Source organism: Pteropus alecto, unplaced genomic scaffold, assembly GCF_000325575.1.
Source record: "Pteropus alecto unplaced genomic scaffold, ASM32557v1 scaffold45, whole genome shotgun sequence".
Classification (NCBI taxonomy): domain Eukaryota; kingdom Metazoa; phylum Chordata; class Mammalia; order Chiroptera; family Pteropodidae; genus Pteropus; species Pteropus alecto.
In genome coordinates, this window is record NW_006442491.1 from 31,038,030 (window position 1) to 31,060,436 (window position 22,407).

The 22,407-nt window shown below is 48.7% G+C and overlaps 1 protein-coding gene and 2 pseudogenes across 1 annotated transcript in view; 1 reads left to right on the plus strand and 2 right to left on the minus strand.

Moving 5' to 3' along the window:
- The window catches only part of PREX1 (phosphatidylinositol-3,4,5-trisphosphate dependent Rac exchange factor 1), a 184,816-nt gene that overhangs the window by 74,381 nt on the left and 88,028 nt on the right, over positions 1–22,407 (minus strand). Inside the window, exons 5-6 of the mRNA XM_025039736.1 lie at positions 21,121–21,225; positions 12,915–13,016 (exon numbers count right to left, since the gene is read on the minus strand). Coding sequence (XP_024895504.1) covers positions 12,915–13,016; positions 21,121–21,225 — 207 coding nt within the window. The remainder of the gene's footprint in view (positions 1–12,914; positions 13,017–21,120; positions 21,226–22,407) is intronic.
- LOC112471240 lies at positions 13,311–13,428 on the minus strand (annotated as a pseudogene).
- On the plus strand, positions 17,059–19,115 carry LOC107196378 (annotated as a pseudogene).

The window sequence follows — 22,407 nt, forward strand, 5'->3', positions numbered from 1 at the left end:
CCCACCACCCTCTCCCACCTTCATCTCACCTCTCACCACAAGCACAGGTGGGGACATTCTAAGGTCTGACCAGTCTTAAAAAGGGTTTCGACCACGTGGTAAGTGTGATGAGTAAGGAACTAATAAGGAAGGGATTAGCTGGGCCTCAAGACATCAGGGAAGATTTTTCAGGCCGAATCACTCAACTGACAGGACCATGTCAACAAACATAAGTTTCCTCAGTCATGTGACCCAGCAATGCCCAGCGGCTCCAGTATCTCCCCATCTCTCTTCTCCTTTGAAAATCACAAATGTGACACTGGCGTAGTGGTTCCAAGCACGGTCACACTTGGTAGCTGGGTGGCCTTGGGCCTGTCACCCTCCGTGCCAAAGCCTCAGTTTCATCACCTGAGAACCAGTGGTGATGAGGATGAGGAGGAGGGTGGCAGCAGCTGACGCCTATTGAACCTTTACGATGTGCTTGTGAGGCAGGTTCTGTTACTATCCTATTTAACGGTTGCGGAGACTGAGGCCCAGCGGGATAGCCCAAGGCCTCCAAGAAGTAAGAGGAGGAACTTGGATGTGAACTCGGCTGTCTGGTTCTGCTTCTGGTTAGGGTAAGGGGTAAATCAGATACTATACGAAAACTACCCCCATGGTAAAGAACGTACCCGGTAAGCACACACCATCTTTACATAAGCGAAGGCCCCGAGACAGTAAGAAACAGCAAGGAGTCTGCAACAGAGCGAGCGACAAAGAGAAGGATGTGCGGGGGACGATGTCGAACGCGCGTGCCGAGGCCAGATCACCCAAGGCCGTGGCAGGCAGGGTCCTGGGTCTCATCCCAAGGGCATGGGGGAGGTGATGAGGGGATATGAGCTGCAGCTTGATCCTTTAAGGGATCCTTCTGGCTACCAAGTAGAGGATACGTTATATAGTGCATGTGAAAGCAAGAAAACCAACTAATGGCTACTGCAGGTGTCCAGGCAAGAGATGATGGTGGCTTAGACCCAAAAGCTCTGTGCCTCATTCATTCATTCAATCATCCATCCATCCAGTGAGGTTTTCCATGTACCTGACCCCGTGCTTGGCCCTCTGTCAGGGAAACAGATGAAGCAGATACTACACAAGCCCTCCTGGACCCAACAGCCTGCTTTCATAAGCATGTCCACTGATCAACTTACCACAAAAAACCACGACCTATGATCAGGAATTCAGTTCAACTCACCAAAGAATGAGTAGTTTTGAGCATCTGGCTCTTTGTCAGGCTAGCCTAGACCCAAGAGGTGAGTGTGGCTAGCCAGAACCCTGTTTCCCCCGAGTAACAGAGACAGAGGCCGCCAGTTACTGGGACGCCCAACCCCTACCCATCATCCCCTTCTTCTAAAGCAGGAGTCAAATGACAGCCTAAGGACCAAGTCTGACCCCGTCTGTTTCGGCAGATAGAGCATTCCTGGAACGCAGCATGCTCATTCGTTGCCACGTTGTCCTAGCTGCTCCCACACTACGGCAGAGTGATGTCACTGCAGCAGAGACCACATGACCTGCTAAGCCTGAAATATTCACTATCTGGTCCTATAAAGAAAAGTTTGCTGACCCCTGGTCAAAAAGCAACAGAAGACCATGAATTATATAACTAACTAAGCATTCATTGTGCTGTATATCTGAAACTAATACAAAATAAATCAATTAAAAATTTTTTTGATTTTTAAAGAATTTTAAGCAAAAAAAAAAAGCAATAGAGGAGAGTCTTAGCTAAGCACAAAGCCACCCAGAATAAAGACATCATTCTCAGTCCACCCTGGGTACTAGTTTCTGATCGATGAAATATTGACGGCTTCTATTTTCCTTTCCCTTCTTCTTTTCCCTCTTCTCCAGGCTGGAATGTGGACATGGTGTGAGCACCTGAGACCCCGGAGTGAGGGCCACACCCTAGGGTGGCAGAACCTGGGCCTCGATGGCAAGGAGCCACCACGTTACCCATGGACTGCCTAGTAAAGAAATAAACTTATACGTTAAGTCACTATTATTTGGGTCCTGGTCATGGCCCCTAGAGTATAACCTAATACAAAACAGATCCCGCCTTGGGATGTCCCCTGCGATAAATTCTGTGACACTGTATTCTTCCTTCTGTTGGGTCTACTTAGCTTGGTCGTCATGAAATGCAGTGCATGAATTATCCCCACTTGACAGATGAGGAAGCTGAGGCTCACCTAGAGGTGAGGTCACTTGCCCAAGGTCGAAGATTGCTAAGTTGTTGAGCCAAAATTCAAACCCACGCAATCTAACTGCTCTATGGTTCTCCAGCCTATGTCCCTGGTCCTGAGGCACAGAGAGGTGAAGCCTCTCGCCCAAGGTCACAGAGCCAGAAAGCGAGGCCTGGCCTGGTAGATGCTTAAGCACAGCTACAGGCCCCTCCAGAAGCAGTAACAGTAGAAAATGAACTCCCCAAAATTAGGCTCTTAGAACACGAAATGTCTGAGCAGGAGCAGGCCCTAGAAAATCCTTAGAAAGACTGAGGGCAGAGAAGGGAGGAGATGTGCCCGGGGCCATACTGCCACCCTGCAAATCGACAGCGGAAGCCCCTCCAGAACCAGGCTAGTGACCTTCCCCCAGTATCCGCCCTGTGGGCTCTGTGTGGTTTCACAAGCAAACCTGAGGTAAGGACTTCCTAGAAGAGAGGATGTCAGAGCACGGGGACCCAGCATTTCCGCGAGGTCCCTCATCTCCCTCGCTTCCCTCCAACCACGGTTTTAGCAAAAGGGAGCTAAGTAGCGCTGGCTGTGCACAGGCCCATCGTGCCCCAGAGTTGTGGGCTCTGCCCACAGCAAGGCCACAAGAGGACAGCCTGGGACACAGGGCCTCAAACTCCAGGCCAGCTATAAGAAGAAAGATCCATACAACCACAGTGTAAAAACAAAGCTGGATTGTCACTGGAAGAAGTGAACTGTTATCCCTCGCTGTGACTTGGGGTTGGTTCAGGCCCAAAAGGAGACAGGACAGTTGGAAAGCCACGCTATCCTCTCCACAAAGAGAAAAAGGCAGACCATGGGGTTGGGGGTGGCACCGATGGGGGCTGGATCAATGGAGGACACGGCCTTTCTGAGGACACTTCAGCCAGCTCCAGGAAGGGCTGATCCTGCCCTCACCTGCTGGCTCTGTCCACAGACCTCTGCTCAAGGTGCCAGCATCTAAGCCCAGGAGGCTGAGCTGGGATCTCTATCAAGCACTTTCCCGTACTCACAGTTCTGGGGTCCCCTCGTGACATATCTAGGGTGACAACAGGATGCAAATGAAGAGGCACTGACAAGACCCCCCCACTACTTAAAGAAAAAAAAGAGAACAAGAAGCGAAAAACATCTGGAAATCCAAGAAAACCGAGAAGTGAAAAAGCTGCACAGCACAGCAAAGGAAACCTGCATGCATGCAAACCGTACAAAAATTTCATGCAAATTTATTTCTGATTTTAACGTTTTCAGCCCCAGCTTCAAGTCTGGGGAAACGGTAGCCCCGTGGATTAAGAATTAATAGAGGAAAAGAAATAATGCTCACAGGTCTTAAGAACACCATCCTTCCTCCGGGAGGGGTGAGGGGAAACAGCGGGATGAGGACTCAGGACTGGGAGTTCATGCTCCGACTCTGACCAGCACATACAGTGTGACCTTCGGCAAGCTGCCTCCTCTTTCTGAGCCTAAGTCTCCCGGCTGTGCAACGCAGGGACTGGATGAGAGCCCAGGTCACAAACCAGGCCCTGCAAGTCAAATGCTATTGCCAGCCTCTCTCAGCGAAGCAGCAGCTCTGGCCACTCTGGGCCTGTGTCTTCACCTGACAATAAAAGTGGCCTGAATGGTGGCCACCCACTTAAATGGGACATGTGCTCTACAGTCTGCCACAATACCCACCCCACTGAGTTACACCCAATCTGCTCACTTTTCCCCCATGCCTTACAAGCACCTGTGTTTGAGACCCCGGACTGGTAAGTTTCCACTGACCTTCAGCAGTAGGGTGCCAACATTCAGTGGCTCTATATCCAACTTCCAAAGGAGGCCCTAGCATGGCTCACTGTAAAAGTCTATACCTTGAACTCCCAATTCCCGGTTCTATAGGCATTTCTCTAGAAGGAAGGGTAAAATTGTGAGAGATGATGGTGACGGTGGTGACGGTGGTAGTGGTGGTGATGGTGGTGGTGGTGGTGATGGTGGTGATGGTGATGGTGATGGTGATGGTGGTGGTCATGGTGGTGATGGTGGTGATGGTGGTGATGGTGATGGTGATGGTGATGGTGGTGGTCATGGTGGTGATGGTGGTGATGGTGGTGATGGTGATGGTGATGGTGATGGTGGTGGTCATGGTGGTGATGGTGGTGATGGTGGTGATGGTGATGGTGATGGTGATGGTGGTGGTCATGGTGGTGATGGTGGTGATGGTGGTGATGGTGATGGTGATGGTGATGGTGGTGGTCATGGTGGTGATGGTGGTGATGGTGGTGATGGTGATGGTGATGGTGATGGTGGTGGTCATGGTGGTGATGGTGGTGATGGTGGTGATGGTGATGGTGATGGTGATGGTGGTGGTCATGGTGGTGATGGTGGTGATGGTGGTGATGGTGATGGTGGTGGTGGTGGTGATGGTGGTGATGGTGGTGGTGGTGATGGTGATGGTGATGGTGGTAGCAGCAGCTATAAATTCTAATTTAGTAGAAGCAAAAAAAATGGGATAAAGAGAAAACAAAATAAAAAAAGTAAAACTATGCAAAATAAAGGAAAAAAGAGGGGAAAGCAGCATGAAAAAAGGACAAATAAATATCAATAAGAAAGATGGTAAAAATAAGTTCAAGTACATCAACAAACACAATAAATATAAGTGGACTAAACTCTGCTGTTAGTAGATAGGGATTGACAGATGGGATTTTAAAGTTTTAACTACAAAAGAAGTACCTAAAACCTAAGGATAAAAAAAAGATGATAGTAAAAGGATAAAACAAGATGTATCATGAAAATACTAATCGAAAGAAGCCCACTAGAGTTTTATTAATATTAGACAAAATAGACTTTGAGATAAAAACAGCTAATACTTATTAAGCACTTACAAGTACTTTACAGGTATTATTTCATTTATTCCTCACAAACCCTGACTAAATGACTAAAGCACTACCTGACAGAGGAGGAAACAGAGAGAGAAAGTTTAAGTCACTTGTCAAGGAGGCAACACCAATAAATGCAGGAGCTGGAATCGGCAAAAATAAAAATCGTTACAATATTACAGTAGCTAACATTTACCAGGCATGACTATCTATCTAGTAATATGCAGTATTGTCATGAATTTCCTCAGACGTTGTCTCATCTAATCTTTGCGACAAGCCTGGGAGGCAACTACTATCCCGTTTGCAGATGAGGCAATGTGGGCAGAGAGAAGTTAAACAACTTGCACTTGGTCAAACAGCTGAGAGGTGGAGCTAGAACCGCAGAGCGTGGCAGAAAGTAGACCACAATGGCAATCTGGGAAGGCTCCTTGGAAGATCAGGTATGCAAGCCTGGCTTTGAAAGGAAGACAACAGACTCCCCATCCGGGAGCGGGGACAGAGGTGGCAGAAAGTAGACTGCAAGGGCAATGGGAAGGCTCCTTGGAGGATCAGGTATGCAAGCCTGGCTTTAAAAGGAAGACAACAGACTCCCCATCCGGGAGCGGGGCTTCATTCCTTGAGCTGTGGATGCTCGCCACACAGAAAAGAGCCTGAATTGGGGCTGGCACAGGTTGAGGGACCGGATCAGCTGTGGGCAAGGTGTCAGTGCTCAGCCGGAGAGACAGGATGGAGTGTGGGACTGTGGTTGGGGGAGGATGAGGGTTGGGGCAGAGACCTCTGACTTCCTGTGCCTTCCCAGCAAGATAGTGACAATGCCAGATACCTGGCAGATGGGCGGCTAATTTCATAACATCAGAGTCTGACAAGAACTCCAGAGAGATGACTCTAAGTATCCAAGATAATACAGAAAACTGGCAAATCGATGGAAAGGCAACTATCCAATGGAAAGGGGGCAAATGACGTGAAGAGGCAATTCTCATAGAATGTACCCCCTGCCACTGCCACCACCCTAAGTCTAGCCAGCTCCTACTTGGACCACTGAGGCCAACTCCTCCCTGGTCTCCCCGCCTCCAGTCTCACACCTACAGTCCATCCTCCACACCTACAGTCCATCCTCCACACACGACCAGAGGGATCCCACTAGAACTACGTCAGATCCTGCCCCTCCCCTGCTCAGAACCTTCTCACGGTGTCTGCCTCACTCAGAGAAGACGAAGACTCCACAGTGGCTCTGAAGGCCCTGCACACTCTGGCCCCATCGCCCCTCTAACCTGACGCCCCTGCTTCCTACCTCATCTCCTCCTCTTCAGTCACAATGGCCTCCTCGCTTCTCCTCAGTCTCATTCCGGCCTCAGGGCCTTTGCACTGGCTCTTCCCTCTGTCTGGAAGACTCTTCCACTAGGCACCTGCATGGCCTCCCTCCTCCTTCAAGTCTTTACTCAAACATCACCTTCTCAGGCCATCACTTCTGACCCTTACTAACCCTCTTAGCCTGATATACCTTTCTCGTACCACCCATTCCATCTAAATGAGTATATACATTTCCTATTCATTTATTTACTGCCTGTCTCCTCCCAGTAGAATACCAGTTCCCCAGAGGTAGGGTTTTTGTGTTTTAATTTGTGGGCAGTTTTTGTTCACTGTATCTCCAGTATCTAGTATAATGCCTGATATGTAACAGTTCCCAATAAATAGTTGGTGAGTGAATCAGTGAATGGCTTCAAAAACCCCAGATACTGTAGCACCAACTGTGGCTCTTCCTCGGAGGTTATCGGGAAGATCGGAAGGAGTCTGCTAAGTCATTAACGTCCACTGTGTGGTTCTCTGTGTCCAGTGCTGTCCCGTCCCCTCCCCCACTGCATCCACTCCACATAAAATCCTTTGTGGAACAGTGAGTAGGACACATCCCACGCTCTGGGAAACCTCCCCTTTCTAGCCATCCCCCTGCACCAAGAATGGATTCCAATATTTCCTTAGTGATGGACCACGTCCATCCCCAGGGGCACCACACTGCCGATGATCAAGGGGACAGAGGTAACAGTGAAATGGCAAGGCCGTCACACTGAGCATAGGTGACAGCTGCATCACCCACAGATGGACGTGAGAGATGGACGGGACATTAGAGGCTGGGTGGGGCCCACAGGCTATACCCGGAGCAGCCATTCTGCAAAAAACATCCCTGACACGCACCCACTGTAGCAGCTCTCCCAGACAATTCCCCGGACGTGGCCTGTTTGGCCCCCGGATGTTTGATAAGTTTTCAATCAAGTTGACATCTGGTCATCAGGAGCTTTCACGTAGAAGTCCCAATGTTTAGATTCAGAAACAGCTGGCAACACTGAATGTCATTTTCATAGTCATTCAATGAGTAGGAGGCTCTTACTGTGTGCCAGGAACCGACCTGGGCACCGGGGAAGCTTCCGGGGGAAATTTCCAAATCCCTGCCCACGTGGAACTGAGGTCCTAATGGGGGAGACAGAAAACTAATCTGTGCACCATGAGTTAGAGAACGGAATGTGAGCCTGCGAGAGGTTCTGGGAAGAAAACTAAAAGCAGGGTACGGGGACAGAGAACGGCAGAGCCAGCCCTTCCACAGCTGGGGTGGTCAGAGACGGCCTCTCCCAGGAGGAGAAATCTAAGCAGCGGAGGCCGGATGAGATTAGGGAGTGAGCCTCAGGATATCTGGGGTAATGAGATCTCAAACAGAGGACAGAGCAAGCGCAAAGGCCCCGAGGCAGGAACCTGCCTGCGGTGTTCAAGAACTTCAAGGAGGCCAGGGTGGCTGGGACAGAGTGAGAGAGGGTAAGAGGAGGAGAAGAGGCGGTCAGGGAGGAAACAAGAATGAGATGTGCAGTGCGCCTCGTGGGTGGCAACGGTGAGGAATTCGGGTTTTGATCTGAGTGACCGTGGAGCTGATGGAGGGTTCTGAGTAAGGAAGTGATAGGAACTAACGTAGGTCTTGCTGCTGAGTTGAGAAGAGACTGTAGAGCAGGGGTCCCCAATCCCCAGGCTGTGGACCAGTACTGGTCCGCAGCCTGTTAGGAACTGGGCCGCACAGCAAGTGAGCTGCAGGTGAGCTGCAGGTGAGTGAGCAAAGCCTCCTCTGTATTTGCAGCAGGTCCCTAAGGCTAGTATCACCGCCTCAGCTCCACCTCAGATCATCAGGCATTAGATTATGGTAGAAGCACGGGTCCCTGGTGCCACAAAGGTTAGGGACCACTACTATAGAGGACAAGGGTAGAGGCAGGGAGGGAGACCCAATGGGGGCTGTGGCAGTGGCCCAGGAGAGGGGTGGAGTAGAGGACCTAGAAGGCCTAGACTCTGGATAGATCTGAAGGCAGAGCCAATAGGACTCCCTAACAGACTGGATGTGGGGGTGGGTCAGAGATAACACCCAGGTTTGGCCTGAGCAACCAGAGAGAAGAGAGGCCATTTATGGAGATGGAGATGAAGGGGTAGGGTAAGAGGAGAGAGGGAGATAGGCCTGTGGGAAGGGGACAGCCAAGCATTTGTTTTGGGGCATGTTAGGCAGGAGATGCCTGTTAAATATCCAAGTGGGAAAGCCAAGTTTAAGGGAAAGGTCCAGGCTGGAAGTCACTGGCACAGAGATGGAGTTTAAAGCCATGGGACTGACTATCTACACAAAATCTTGCACATGAATGTTCATAGCAGCACTATTCATAACAGCCAGAAAATATGAACAACCCAAATGTCCATCAATAGATCAATGGAGAAACAAAATGTGGTTTATCCACATAATGGAATATTATTCATCCATAAAAAGAAATGAAGTTGTGATATAAGCTACAATGCCAATGAGCCTTGAAAACAGTGAAAGAAGGCAGACACAAAAGGTTACATATTATATGGTTCCATTTATATGAAATGTGCAGAATAGGCAATTCGTAGAGACAGGAAGTAAATGAGCGGTTGCCAGGAGCTGGGAGGATGACAGAAAGGGAAGTGACTACTAATGGGTCCAAAGTTTCTTTTGGGGGTGATGAAAACATTCTAAAATTATGATGATGATGATTGCACAACTTTTGAATATACTTAAAAAAAAAAAAATAGGAAGCCACACAGTGAATAAGGCCACCATGTGAGCAAGTCCAGACAGAGAGAAGGCCCAAGGACAGAGGCCTGGAGCCCACCTACACATGGTTTATAGGTCTACAAAGTCAGGAACCAGCGAAGGAGACTGAGAAGAAGGGGCCAGACAGGTAGGAGGCAAAGGGGAACAGGGGGACTGGCGTGGCAGCCGCCCCTTTTAGACAGATGCGCCCTTCAGTCTGCCTGCCTCCTCTACTTCCCTTACAGTCCAGGCCCCCGTGGGGACCAGTCCAAGACCGCAAACACTGAGGGGCAGAGACTGGGTCTGTCTCGTTCACAACTGTGGGTCCTGAGCCACGCAAGCAGCTGGTGCACAGTAAGACCCCAATAAGATCTGTGCATCCCCAGGAAACTACTCAAAGGTTCAGTGACAGTCAGTCTGCCCTCAGGCTCCTGCCATTGGAGCACCAGGGGCATTATTCCAAACCTGAACCATATCCCTGAAAATGTCGATGGAAAACTCAACAAAGCCTGAAAATGCCAACTGTCTATCCCAGGCCTGGGCTGAAGGCTGAAAGAGAATGTTCTGGCTATTCTTAGGCCATGTTCAAGTTCGGCTTTTTGGGGCTGTTCCCAAAGAGGCTTTCATTGTTGCCTCTTCCCTCCTCCCCGGGGTCCTCACTCCTGTTTCCCTACTCAATTCGTTGTTCAGCTCAAACAAGGGGGCTCAGAGGGCCGTGGGGACATCTGCGAGGGCATCAGAATTAGAGGGACCGGAGGGGTAGGACTGCCCCCAGTTCAGGGGATCGTCTTTGAAAACCCACTGGAAAATGTGACAGGAAGGAGGAACTCAGGAGGATCTGAAGAGTTCCCCCTCGGTCCCAGCTGTTTTCTGATGCAAACGTTCCGGCTGTGGGTGCCAAAGGCCAGGACACTCTGAGCAATCCTGTCAGGCGGGCAGCGAGACATGCCCCCACAGGACTCTAAGGCCCTGCTGGCTGGTCCCCCAGCACTGAGTCTCAGATAAACACAGCTGGAGACCAAGGAGACGGGGCCTGGAAACAGCCATTTGCTCAGGACAGCAAATCCACAGCCCACCTTCACCATCGTTTCCTGTGAGCAGTTATTCTCCATTGGCTGCCGGACAGATCTGTCCCTCTCTCTACTCTTCTGGGAATTCAGGGCCCAGAAATCCCGTCAGACCAAACTGTGGTCTCTGGGGCTGAGCAGTCCTCAGAAACACATAAACCTCACACTGAGAGCTTAGAGTTCACCTGTACACACAGGTCCCACAGGTCCAGTCCAACATAGCTGTTAAAATACGTTACAGAAACTGCCATTCCAAGAGCATGCTGGGATCCCAGACTTTCCCAAGACCTAGAAACCAAAGGGTTAATACCTAGGGAACCTCAGCTGGGTTTTGGGGCTAGAGCTGGAGGTTATTCCAATGGGTCAGATGTTCACAGTTTTGAAACCCAGGAAAGAAGGAGCAGACCAGCCACCGAGCCAAGAAACACAAGGCCACCGACATTCTCGGACCCCCGCTTAGGGAGCCGAGAAGGTCAACATCCCCATCACCCAGCACGTTGGCAGCTTAACTCCTCCAAGTGCTTCTCAACGGGCAGTGGAGCCGACGGGTGAGGAAGCGGAGCTCTGACTTCCTAGAATCCACCGCCCAGGTTCAAATCTCTCTCCCTGACCTAATGTGTGGCCTTGAACAGGCCACTCCTTTCTCTGTACCTCAGTTGCCTCATCTCTGAAATGGTGCTAATCAGAGTGCCTACCCCATCGAGTTGCTCTAAGAATTGAGTAAATACGTGTCTAATCATAAAATAACCACCCTATCGGTACTGTTAACACAAACTATGTATTACAGATGAGAAACGAAGGCAAGGAGAAGTGACTGGCCCGAAGTCACACAGCCAGTAAATGGGAGAGCTGGAATTCAAACCTGAGCAGCCTATGGCTGCAAAGCCTGGCTCTAACCCAGGCGTCAGCAAACTTTTTCTACAAAGGGCCAGATAGTAAATATTTTAGGCTTTGCTGGCCATATCCGGTCTCTGTCACCTATTCTTAGTGGGGAGAGGGGGGGTGATTTTTAACAACCCTTTGAAAAATGTAAACACCATTCTTAGCTCATGGGTTGTACACAAACAGGCCATGGACTGGATTTGGTCCACAGCTGTTTGGCCAGTCCCTGCCCTAAATCACTGCAGAATACTATCTCTTAAATGCTGGCAACTAATTCTCATTTGGAAGACACGCCAAACAGATCAAATGAAGAACATGGGCAGGTCCAGTTCAGTCCACAGGCTCCCAATTTACATGTTTCACGTAGAGCTTCGTCTTCACCAAGGTGAAGAGCTGAGCTACATGTGGCATTGCTAACATTCACCCAAAAATCCAAGCAGCTACAAGGGCAAATGCAGGAGGGCCTTTTGAGATCCCTGGGAGGGATAAGCAGCAGGAGGCCAGAGGAGGTATAGGGAGAGCTATGTCTCACCTCCCCCAGCTGGATTCATTACAGGCCTGTGTTCACAGGCAGAGATAATGGCCCCAGGGTCTGGTCCAGCTCAGAAGCTCAAGTTTCATCCACCTTCTCCAGTAGAAAATCAAGTTCAAGAATTCCCTAGTACTCTTCCTCTTCTCGCTCCCTTCTACTTCATGGTGCAAGGATGCATGTCACTCCAGGGAGCAGGTGTATGAACGAGGCACCACCAGCCAAACTAATCCACCAGTAGGGACCCCAGGAACAGCTGTCAGATACAAGGCCTTGAGGATGGAGCCAGGGCAGGCTCAGGCCAACAGCTGCCATTTCCGAGGGCAGAAAACCCTGGGCTGAGAGAAGCAGATGGTGGGGATCTGCCCAGAAACTGGCTCTGAAGCTGAAAATCAAGACTGTTTGGATCCCCACACAAGCAGCAAATCTTCCCTTGATCTGCCTCACCAATACTAAATCAGAGGTGGCCAGAGAGCAAAGGAGTATAAATCAGAGGTGGCTGGACAGCAAAGGAGACAGCAGGTATGTGGATACCATGGTTTACCGACCCAGCATCCGCCCACCCTCGTCCACATATAGCTCAGATTTTGGTGAGACGGGTCCAATCTGTCCCCCTCACTGGGCTTTTGGCCTGTGAGATCCAGTGATTGGTGGATCAAATCTAAGCCAATTAGAGATCTCATGCTCAGAGTGATTGGTTCAGGCATGAAGCACATGACCCCAATCTCAGCCAATAAGAACACGACATTGTCCTCACTGTCATTGGCCATGCCTCAGCCTATCAGAGCCCAACACTGCCCAGTTCATAGTGACTGGGGTAAAGGCTAAGTCCAAGCATGTGGGAGGAGAAGAAATGGCACAAACAAAGGCTTCATGTCTTTGGTTCAACTTAAAGCACATGACTCAGATCCAAACCATTTGGAATATTACATTCCCCTGGCCATAGATGGCCAAAGCCTAAGTCACTCTCAGGACTTTTGTCAGAGCTACTAGAAGAAAGGTTCACTCTTTCTCACTATCCTTGAACTTGAGAGAGTGTGAGGCCAGAGTCACTACAGCCCTCTGCTACCACACTGAAAATAAAGCTGAACACTTGGAAAGCAGAACTGAACAAGGGAGAAAGAGGCTGAGTCCTCGCAAGGTCCAGCCTGGCCCAAAGCCGACAATGCCGCAGACTTCTCAGCTACTTGAACTAACGAGTTTTATTTTATGACTGAGCCAATCGGAGTTGTATTTTCTGTCAACTCTGGGGAAATGGGGAAAGGAGATGGATGGAGGAAAGGAGATGGATGGAGGTCTTACCTTGAGGAGGAGTGGGTATTTGCAGATCCTCTGAATTGGGGACAGCAGGTAGCCCTCCAGAGGGATGTCCGTGGTCTTTCGGCCTCCCAGAAGCATGCAGCTCTGCAAAGAAACAGGAGACCTTCATTAACACTCACCAAGGACAGCAAAGGGACTCTCAAAATGCAGCTACAACCTTTGGAAGCAATTTAGCAACACGTAGGAGAAATCAAAATATGCATATTCTACAACCCTGCGTAAGGAGAGCCTCCCTCAGAAGTTACCCAATCCTGCCCAGTGCCTATTCTAGTAATTAAAGTTTTGTTTTGTTTTTAAAGCAAGGCAACCATTGGCTGACCTCAGAGATTGCAAGGACCTTGTCAGCTTATACTATAATGTCTTATTTTTTTATTTTTACACCTACAGCACCTGGTCTTCCTAGGTGGTCTCCATCCAAGTACTAACCAGGCCCGACCCTGCTTAGCTTCTGAGATCAGACGGGATCTTACTTGTTCAGGGTAGCATGGCCATAGACTGATAATTAAAGTTTTATTGGAACACAGCCACATCTATTTGTTTACATATCAACTATGGCTTCTTCCAAGAGATCACGGCAGAGCTGAGTAGCTATAACAGAGACCACAGAGTCACAAAACCTAAAATATTTACTATCGGGTCTTTCACAGGAAAGTCGCCAAACTCTGATCTACAGAAACTTTGACACATATACACCAGGAAACAAGAACACGGACGTTCAAAACTGCCTCATTTGGAATAGTAAAAAATGAGAAACGACCTACATCTCCATGGACTGAAGAATGGATAAATATGTCTGCAGTAGATTTGTGCAATGGCACACTACGCCGCAGTCAAGATAGGAGAGCTAAAGCTACAAGGGGCTGCATGGATGAGCCCCAAAAACACACCCTTGAGCAAAAAAAAAAAAGATTATGTACTATATAAATTCATTTAAATCTTTTAAAGGCACACAAAAGAAAACTAGGCTTCGTTTATGGAGACCACGTCTGCAGAAAAGTATAAAGGCGTGAATGGAAAGAAACTCTGGACCAGGTTCTAGTGGAAGTTAACCCCAGAGGGAGGGTTACAGGATTCGGAAAATGAACCAGGAATCTTAGGCTGTTGCAGAAGAGGTTTTATGTCTTTACCTGGAAGGTAGGGACATGAGTGCTGTCACAGGAATACCTGTGTTTCGGCCTGTAGAGTAAAGACTGCAACTCTGTCAGGAGTCAAATACCCTCACCTACCTGGGTCCTGGCCATACCGGTCACCTCGACATCCACCTGCAGCCACCCACGTCAAAACTTCCTTCATGCCAACCCTGTTCCTGTGTGTGTTCTATGTTCCGACCCTAAAATGCTTTTTCCTGCCTCAATACTAATAAAAATATTATTATCCTCATCCATAGCTAACACTAAGAGCTTATGATACACCAAGGGCTCAAATCCTGACCACCAACCTCCCTATGAACTGAACACTATTACAGCTCAGGCAACTGAAGTTGGGAGGTTTCGTGTTTCTTCCCAAGGGGACCCCAGAACGTGTGAGCAATAGAGATGGGATCTACACCCAGGCAGGGTGACAAATAGCCTGGGCTTAGAACCATGATGCCAGGCTACCCTTAGCCCAAGGCCAGCATTCTCGAAGGCCAGCCCGGCCACCCCGCCTCCTGGAAGCCATTCCCACCTGTTCTCAATTCCCAAAACTCCTTCCTCCTGGCACTTCCATAGTAGGTCATTTGTTCCACATGGCTAGAAATCATATGCAGGTATTATTCTCACCTTTGGAGAGGCTCCTCTTAGAACCAAGGAGCTCCAACTTGAGAATCTGTTCTTTGGATGCCAGGAATCATGAGTTACATGTCTGCGGCCCCTACCATGCCCTTCACAGTCCTGGGTCTCTAGGGCTCACAATGTGCCCAATGTATGCATGAATGAATGAATGAACAGATGAACTAATGAATGAACAAACTGCCAGCACATCCAGCAATGAATGGGTCTTAGCCTTCCTCCTCAATACCATGCTAGCAGATTAGAAATTACACAGGACTCTTGAGAAAGGTGATCTCCATCCTATCCTTCATTCATTCATTCATTCTACAAATACACATTGTGTGCTGGGCACAATTCCAAGCACTGGGAAAACTTCTCAACAAAGTAGACAAATTCCCTTCTTGTACTCAAGTGAAAATAAGACCAGGCATTTACCATGTGCTCACCACATGCTAGGCACTGTGCCTCATGCTTCAGCGACAGGTAAATTCGTCCTCATGGCCCTAGGACAAGCATGAACCATTGTCTCCCTCTCACAGATGGGGAAGCTGGCACAGACAGCCAAGAAGACTGACCCAAGACTCAGAGCTACTGCCTTTAAGGGATGTTAATGGCCCTCTCCTTGGAGAAGCAGAATCCCGGCCCTGCTGTGTCAGGAGCTGCATGACTCCCACTCCTATGTCCACCCCTGATGCAGAAATCAGGGCTGTGGCAGCTGGGAGAGGCCAGGCCTACACCGCTCACACTCGGGCCTTTGTCCTCCGAGCCAGTGCTCCCCACGAGCTGTCCTGGTGATGTCAGCTCTGGGCAGAGAGAGGAGTGGGGGAGGGCTTTCCAGAAGCCCCCAGAACTTGGCCAGAGAAGGGCCTGTCTCTTTGTCTAGGATCAAGGAGTTTTCACAGGACTGTCACGGCCACAACTACACTTCTCCCAAATACCTTCGATTGTTATTTTACTTTGTTTTCATCGAAAAAAATAAATAAAAGAAAAAAGCAAACACACAGAGCTACCAGGTACTATTCTCCTAAGATTACACTCCAGACACTATGGAAAGAACTTTTGAGAATTATCCCTCTTGAACTCTTCTAATTCACAGAATGGACTCAGGTGAAGTGTCAGCTCCCTCCTGTTCCCAAGCTCCTAATGGCAGCACGCTAAAGCGGTCCTGGGTCCTCCCTTCCGTCTTTGCTCCTCCCCTGGCTGAACTTACCACTTTAACACCATCCTGTCTACTGAAAACGCTCCGATTTTCATCTCCAGACTGGCCCCTCCCTTCCCTAAACTCCGAACTCAAACCTCTGATTCCGTGCCCAAATCTCCCCCTGGATGTCTAACAGGCATCTTAAACGTCACACATCCAAAATGGCATTTTTTTTATTTGCCTCTCATACCTGGCTCCTATCCCAGCCTCCACCCTCTCGGGGAACTGCAACTCCTTTCTTTCAGTTGCTTGGGCCCAAAACCCTGGAGTCATCTTTGACTCCTCTCATACACCCCAGAGCCAACCGCCCCGCAATTCTCATCAGCTGCACCCTCAAGCTCTCCCTGATTCCAACCACCTCTTGCACCACCATTGCCCCGTCCTCAACACCATCCTCTCCTGCCTGAACTGTGGCAGCAGCCCCGTAGTGGGGTGAGTAGTGTCCTCCCAAAATGCCAAGCCCACCCAGAATCCCAGAATACGACCTTATCCGAAAACTGGGTCTTTGCGGATACAATTACTTAAATTAAGATGAGGTTATACTGGATTAGGGCGGGCCCTACATCATCTGACTTGTGTCCTTGTAAGAAGAGAAGAGGACGAGAGAAGAAGGCCGTGTGAAGAGGGAGGCAGAGACTGGAGCTACGCTTCCACACGCTAAGGAACGCCCGAGGCCACGTGCAGCTGGCAGAAGAGAGGCAGGACTCCTCCCTAGACACTTCGGAGGGAGCGTGGCCCTGCCAACCCCTTGATTTCAGCCTTCTGGCCTCCAGAACTGTGAGAGAATAAATTCTGTTGTTTTGAACCACCCCGTTTGTGGTCATTGTTACGGCATTCCCAAGGCAGTCACACCAGCCCCTGCCCAGGTGTCCCTGCCTCCACCCTCACACTGCCAAGGGAAGCCTTTCGAAATGCAAATGAGCTCAAGTCATTCTTCTGCTCAAAACTCTCCCAGGGCTTTCCCATCCCACTCAGACTAAAATTAAAAATTCCATTGAAAGCACTGCCACATGCTCCAACATAGATGGGTCTCACAGACACTATACTGAGCAAAGGAAGCCAGACACAAAAGCATCCTGCATGACTCCGTGCGTGTAAAACTCTAGAACAAGCAAAACCAACCTTTGATGAGAGAAATCAGCAGAGAGATTACCTCTGGATGGACAGGGGGGACATGACTGGGAAAAGGGCACAAGGAACCTTCCAGAGTGACAGGAATGTTCTAAATCGGGACCTTGGTGGTGGTTCCGTGGGTGCACACATACGTAAAAATTCATCGTGCTGTGAGGACATTCACTGCACGTTTGCTAGACTGCAATAAAAAAAAAAAAAAAATCTATGTAAAAATCTCAGAGCCTTTCCATTAGCTAAACGTGCTTTATCCGTCTTCTCAATCTTTCTTCCCACATTTCCTTCCTCTTTTCATCTTACACTCTCCATCCCGGCCACTCTGGACTTCTTGCTCATCCTCACACTCCTACCTCAACCTCAAGGCCTTTGCACTTATGGTTCCTCTAGCTGGAACTACCTTCCCGGCAGATACCCCTTGCTTTGCTTCTCTCTCTTTATCCAGGTTCCTGCTTCAATGTCACCCAAGACACTGTTTTCTCAAAGACCGACCTAAAACAGCAGCCAGCACCCTCACTCCCTCAGAACATCCTGTCATCCTTAACTTACTTCACTTCCTGCAGAGAACTTATATGTCTCCCCTACTTGAACAGCCACTCCATGACAGCAGGGACTGTCTTGTCTTGGTCTCTTGTCTCTTGTCTTGGTCCCTGCTGTATCCCCGTACTTAGAATGATCCCTACCACACAGCAGGTGCTCAATAAGAATCTGCTGAATGAACAAACAACTAAATGATCCCCATTTTACAGACAAGAAAACTGAGGCACAGAAAGATGGAATTCCCGCCCCATCTTTCAGTTAGTGCACGGAACATCATGAATGGAAAGCCACATTCTGTTCTCAACGCCTTAATAATCTGTGATAGACATGAGACGGCTCTTCTGCAGATGGTCAAAAGCTGGGAGATGCCAGCAAGGAGGGAAACAGATGGCACATGTGCTGGCACCCCACACATCCTCCCCGCTGCCCAAGTCGGCCCAGCCCAGCTGCTGCTAGGAAAACGACAGTTTGGTCCACCAGGACGACTGCAAGAGAGAGAGGAAGGAAGGAAAGAAAAAGAGGCCCTTCCGTTTCCCACACCCTAGATAACACTTTCCTGCTTCCCAAGACACAACTGAGCTCAAGGGGACACCCCCAGAGGGCCAGAGGGCCCAGATCCTGGGCAGCATCACTAAGTGTTGCTGCCTAAAAGTCAACAGGTCGATCGCAGAAACGTGGACGTGTGTGTGGTCTCACACTACGTGAGTTTATCTTTGCTTTTTGCCCAGACTCTTGAATATAAGTGCAAAACTAGGAATATAAAGATGCAGCTACCAGCGGTGAAAAGCATCAAACCCGAATGCTCAAGATACTTGTAACAAAAATGAAAATCAGTCAACCACCTGCCCTTCCTCAGATGCTCACTGGAAATGGGCCAAGCAACATGAACTCACTAGTGAAGGAAATACGCACTTTGAATGAAAATTCTGGAAATACTTTGTTGAAGACTGTGCATTAGGGAGAAGTGCAATCAAGAATTTTACTGTAGCTCTTCCCGTACGTGGCCTGAGGTGACCTCTGAAAATGGTTCGCTAAATTCACTTGACCCAGAAAACCCCACAAGATCATGCAAATCAAGAGGTTCAAATCTTCGTGTTCACGTTAAGAAAACTCGCGAAACTGCCCAGGCCATCAAGAATACGCACATTCGAAAAGTGACCAAGTATGTGAAGGATGTCACTTTGCAGAAGCAATGGTGCCATTCCATTGTTACGATGGTGGAGTTGGTAGGTGTGCCCGGGCCAAACAGCGGGGCTGGACTTGGGGTCAGTGGCCTAAAAAGAGTGCTGAATTCTTGCTGCACGTGCTTAAAAATGCAGAGAGTGATGCTGAACTTCAGGGTTTAGATGTAGACTGGCCTCTGAGCACATCCAGGTGAACAAAGCTTCCGAGATGCAGCGCAGAACATACAGAGCTCGTGGGCGAGTGAACCTCTACATGAGCTCCCCCCACCACACTGAAATGATCCTCACTGACAAAGAGCAGATGGTTCCTAAACCAGAAGAGGAGGTTGCACAGAAGAGAAAGATATCCCAGAAACAAAAACTTATGGCCTGGGAGTAAATTTAGCATCAAATAAATGCTAATAAAAATTAAAACAGAAAAAAAAGGAATTTTACTGTAAAGAAGTTGCAAATTAGTAGTTGATAGATGGTCACAGGGATGGGGAACACGGCATAGGGGGATACAGTTAGCATTAATGTAATGGCTAGGTGGAGAGCCAGAGGCGAGAAAGAGCAATTACATAGTTTTACAAATTATATAAATGTCTAACCAATGTCTATACTTGAAACTAATAATAAAATAAAACAAAAAAAATTAAAAATTTTTACTGTATAGTTTATCTCTCTGGGCACATAGTAAACACTCCTAATGCTATGTCAGTTACCTGTTCTTTTGTGTGAATTCTGTACATGCTGTCGAGACAGAAAACAGAATTGCAGGGAGTGGGATGGGATCTGGAACCAAACGAGCAGGGGATTTAGAGGTGAAAGACCAGGATTTGAACCCATGTGAAGCTCAATCACTTTTCAAGTTATGTACTCTCGGAAAGTCACTTAATATCTTGGAACTCATCAAAATCACCTGTGGCAAAGGCTATGCACTGTCTTCTAACATCTTCTTCCACAGCCACAGAATTTTCAACTGGGCCCATGGCTGCCCAGAGTAAAGCCTACATATCCCAGCCTCCCTTGCAGCTCGGTGTGGGTATGTGACTAAATTCTGGCTAATGGAATGTGAGCAGAGAGATGTGTGCAACTTTCTGTTGTACCTTTAAAAGGAGCAGGGCAGCCCCCTCCTTGCCACCCTTCCTACACCCTACTACAATGTGGAAGTGGTAAGAGGTATCTTAGACCGCATCAAGGAGGACACACCCTAGGGCCTTGGCCCCCGATACTGACAGCTCTATACTGGCCCCAGACTGTCTATATCCACGTTGTTAACATGAGAGAAAAATAAGTGCCTATCTCGCTTAAACCTCTGTTATTTGAGATGTCTGCAGATAATGTATATCCTAACTCACACAACAGATAGCGGCTGGTAAAGCTCCAAGGAGATCACCAATGAGAACCTGTCTTATTACACAGGTGAAGCTTTCTGCAATTATAGGGAAGGCCATCTACTGTTTTGCCTGACCAATATCCATTCCCAACTTACTTTCACAAGTGCAAGCAAACTGTCCTTTAAGGATCAGCCCACCCGTAGGGCCTGTGGCATGAGTGGAGTTGACCCTGCCCTCTGGCTCCAGAAGTGACCCATCAGAACCCCATCCAACTCCTCCATCTATGGCAACTGGTTCAGGGACGAAGTCTTGAGCCAGGCTGAGCCAATGAGCATCAGACCTAAGGTTTTTGCTTTACTATCAGGGCAGGGTAGGGTGGGAAGGATCTGCTGGTGGCCACCGTGCCACAACTTCGGAAGAACCTGCCTGGAAATGGAGCCAGGATAAAGAAAGGCAGAGACACATTCCTAATGACATCGTTTGAACCCCCAGAGTCTGCTGTGCCTGAGGCCCTCCAGGTCTTAAACTTCCCAGGAAAGTGAACCAGTGAAATTTTTTTTTTTTTTTTTTTTTTTGCTTAAGCCAGTTTTAACCAGATTGTCTTTCCCTTACAATTAATTAAATAATCTGAAAAATACAGTTATTACTACTATTGCTACCAGTCTTATTAGGATCATTACTTTAGACCAGGAATTGGGAAACCTGGCCTTGGGGCCAAATCCAGCCCTCTGCTTGTTTTGTTTTTATAAATAAAGTTTTATTGGAACATAGCCATGCTCATTCTTCTACACATTACTTACTGATGGCTGCTCTTGTGCTATAACAGCAGAGGTGAGTCATTGTGACAGGGACTGCATGACACGCAAAGGCAAAAGTATTCACTACCTGGCTGGCCCTTTACAGAGAACATCTGGCGGTTCCCGCTTTAGACAGGTCACTCTAGCTGAGGAAGGGATTAGCAGCATGGGTCAGTGTGAAAGTGTCAGCACGCAGCTCTCTTGTGCCCAGGGATTCACAAAACTGAAGCAAACAGCAGGGAGGCACAGAGGTGACAAGAAAACTTACCAAAAGGAAGGCGCGCACAGTGGGGATTTTGTTCAGTTCCACAAGCAGCCGCAGGGCCTTCTCGTGGTTGCTGCAATATTCCTCGTATACGCAGAACTTGTCCTTCTGCAAGACAAGAACAGAGGCTGAGACAGGTCACGGCGGGCAGGCAGCCACTCCGAGAAGTACCGATGGCTGGGACAGCGGGCCGGGGAGGGACGGACTACACTAGACCCTGCAACACTACACAGAAGGAGAAATTTCTGGTAAAGTGCCTCCCACTCATGGTAGAACTCTCAGCCTCCACTTTTTCTGCCCCAGTCCTGTAGCCAGCAGCCTGAGTGACCCTCTCAGGAAGCAGCAAAGCCCAGGGTCAAGTGCACTGACTCAAGCCAGGTGGCCTAGGCTTGAACCCTAGTTCCGCACTTCCAGCTGTGAACTTGGGCAAGTTACCTGCCCTCCCTGTTCCTCGGTTACCTCACCTGTAAGCTAGAGTTAATAACAGTCCCTAACTCGTGGAGTGGTTATGAGGATTAAAGGGGTTAAAATGTGAGGGTCCAGCATGTAGTTAAAGCCCCAATACATGTCCAACTTTACTACTGAAACACAAGTAGACTATCTCATGCCCCTGTTTAAACCCTTCCAATGGAATTCTATTATGCTAAGAATGAAATCCGACACTTTATTAAGATCTTCAAGGGTCAGATAATGAGACCCTGCCTTCCTCTGATCCCATCTCACTAGCCTCCTAGCTACTCCGTGAATTTGCCAAGCCTGTTCCTACCTCGGGGCCTTTGCACGTACCATGCCCGCTACCTGGAACAATCTTCCCCCAGGCCTGGCTACTTGCCACCATTCAAGTCTCAGCTCAAATGCCACCTGCTCAAATGACACCGGACTACTGTAGCTAAAGTAGCCACCCAGGTGTTCGCTATTACCCACCCAACTGTCTTTATTTTCTTTATAGTGTTCTCTCGACCTGGAATTATCCAGATTATTTATCAGTTGTCTTCTCACTTGGCAGTCAGCTCCCTGAAGGCAGTGAATATGTCCGTCTCGTTCAATGAAGTATCCCCAGATCGTAGCACAATGCCTGGCACACAGAAGACCCTCAAAGAATACTTGCTAAATGAATGAATTCTGCATACCTCCTATGTGCAATGCCCTGCATATACGAACCAGAGGAGTCTAGATAAGGCTCTGGAATTTGAGAGAACAAGCAGATTTCTGGTCGCTGCCACATAGCAGTGGCACTCCTAAGGCTCTTTTGACCTCCAGATGCCCCTAGGATGAAAGCTGGACTCTTTT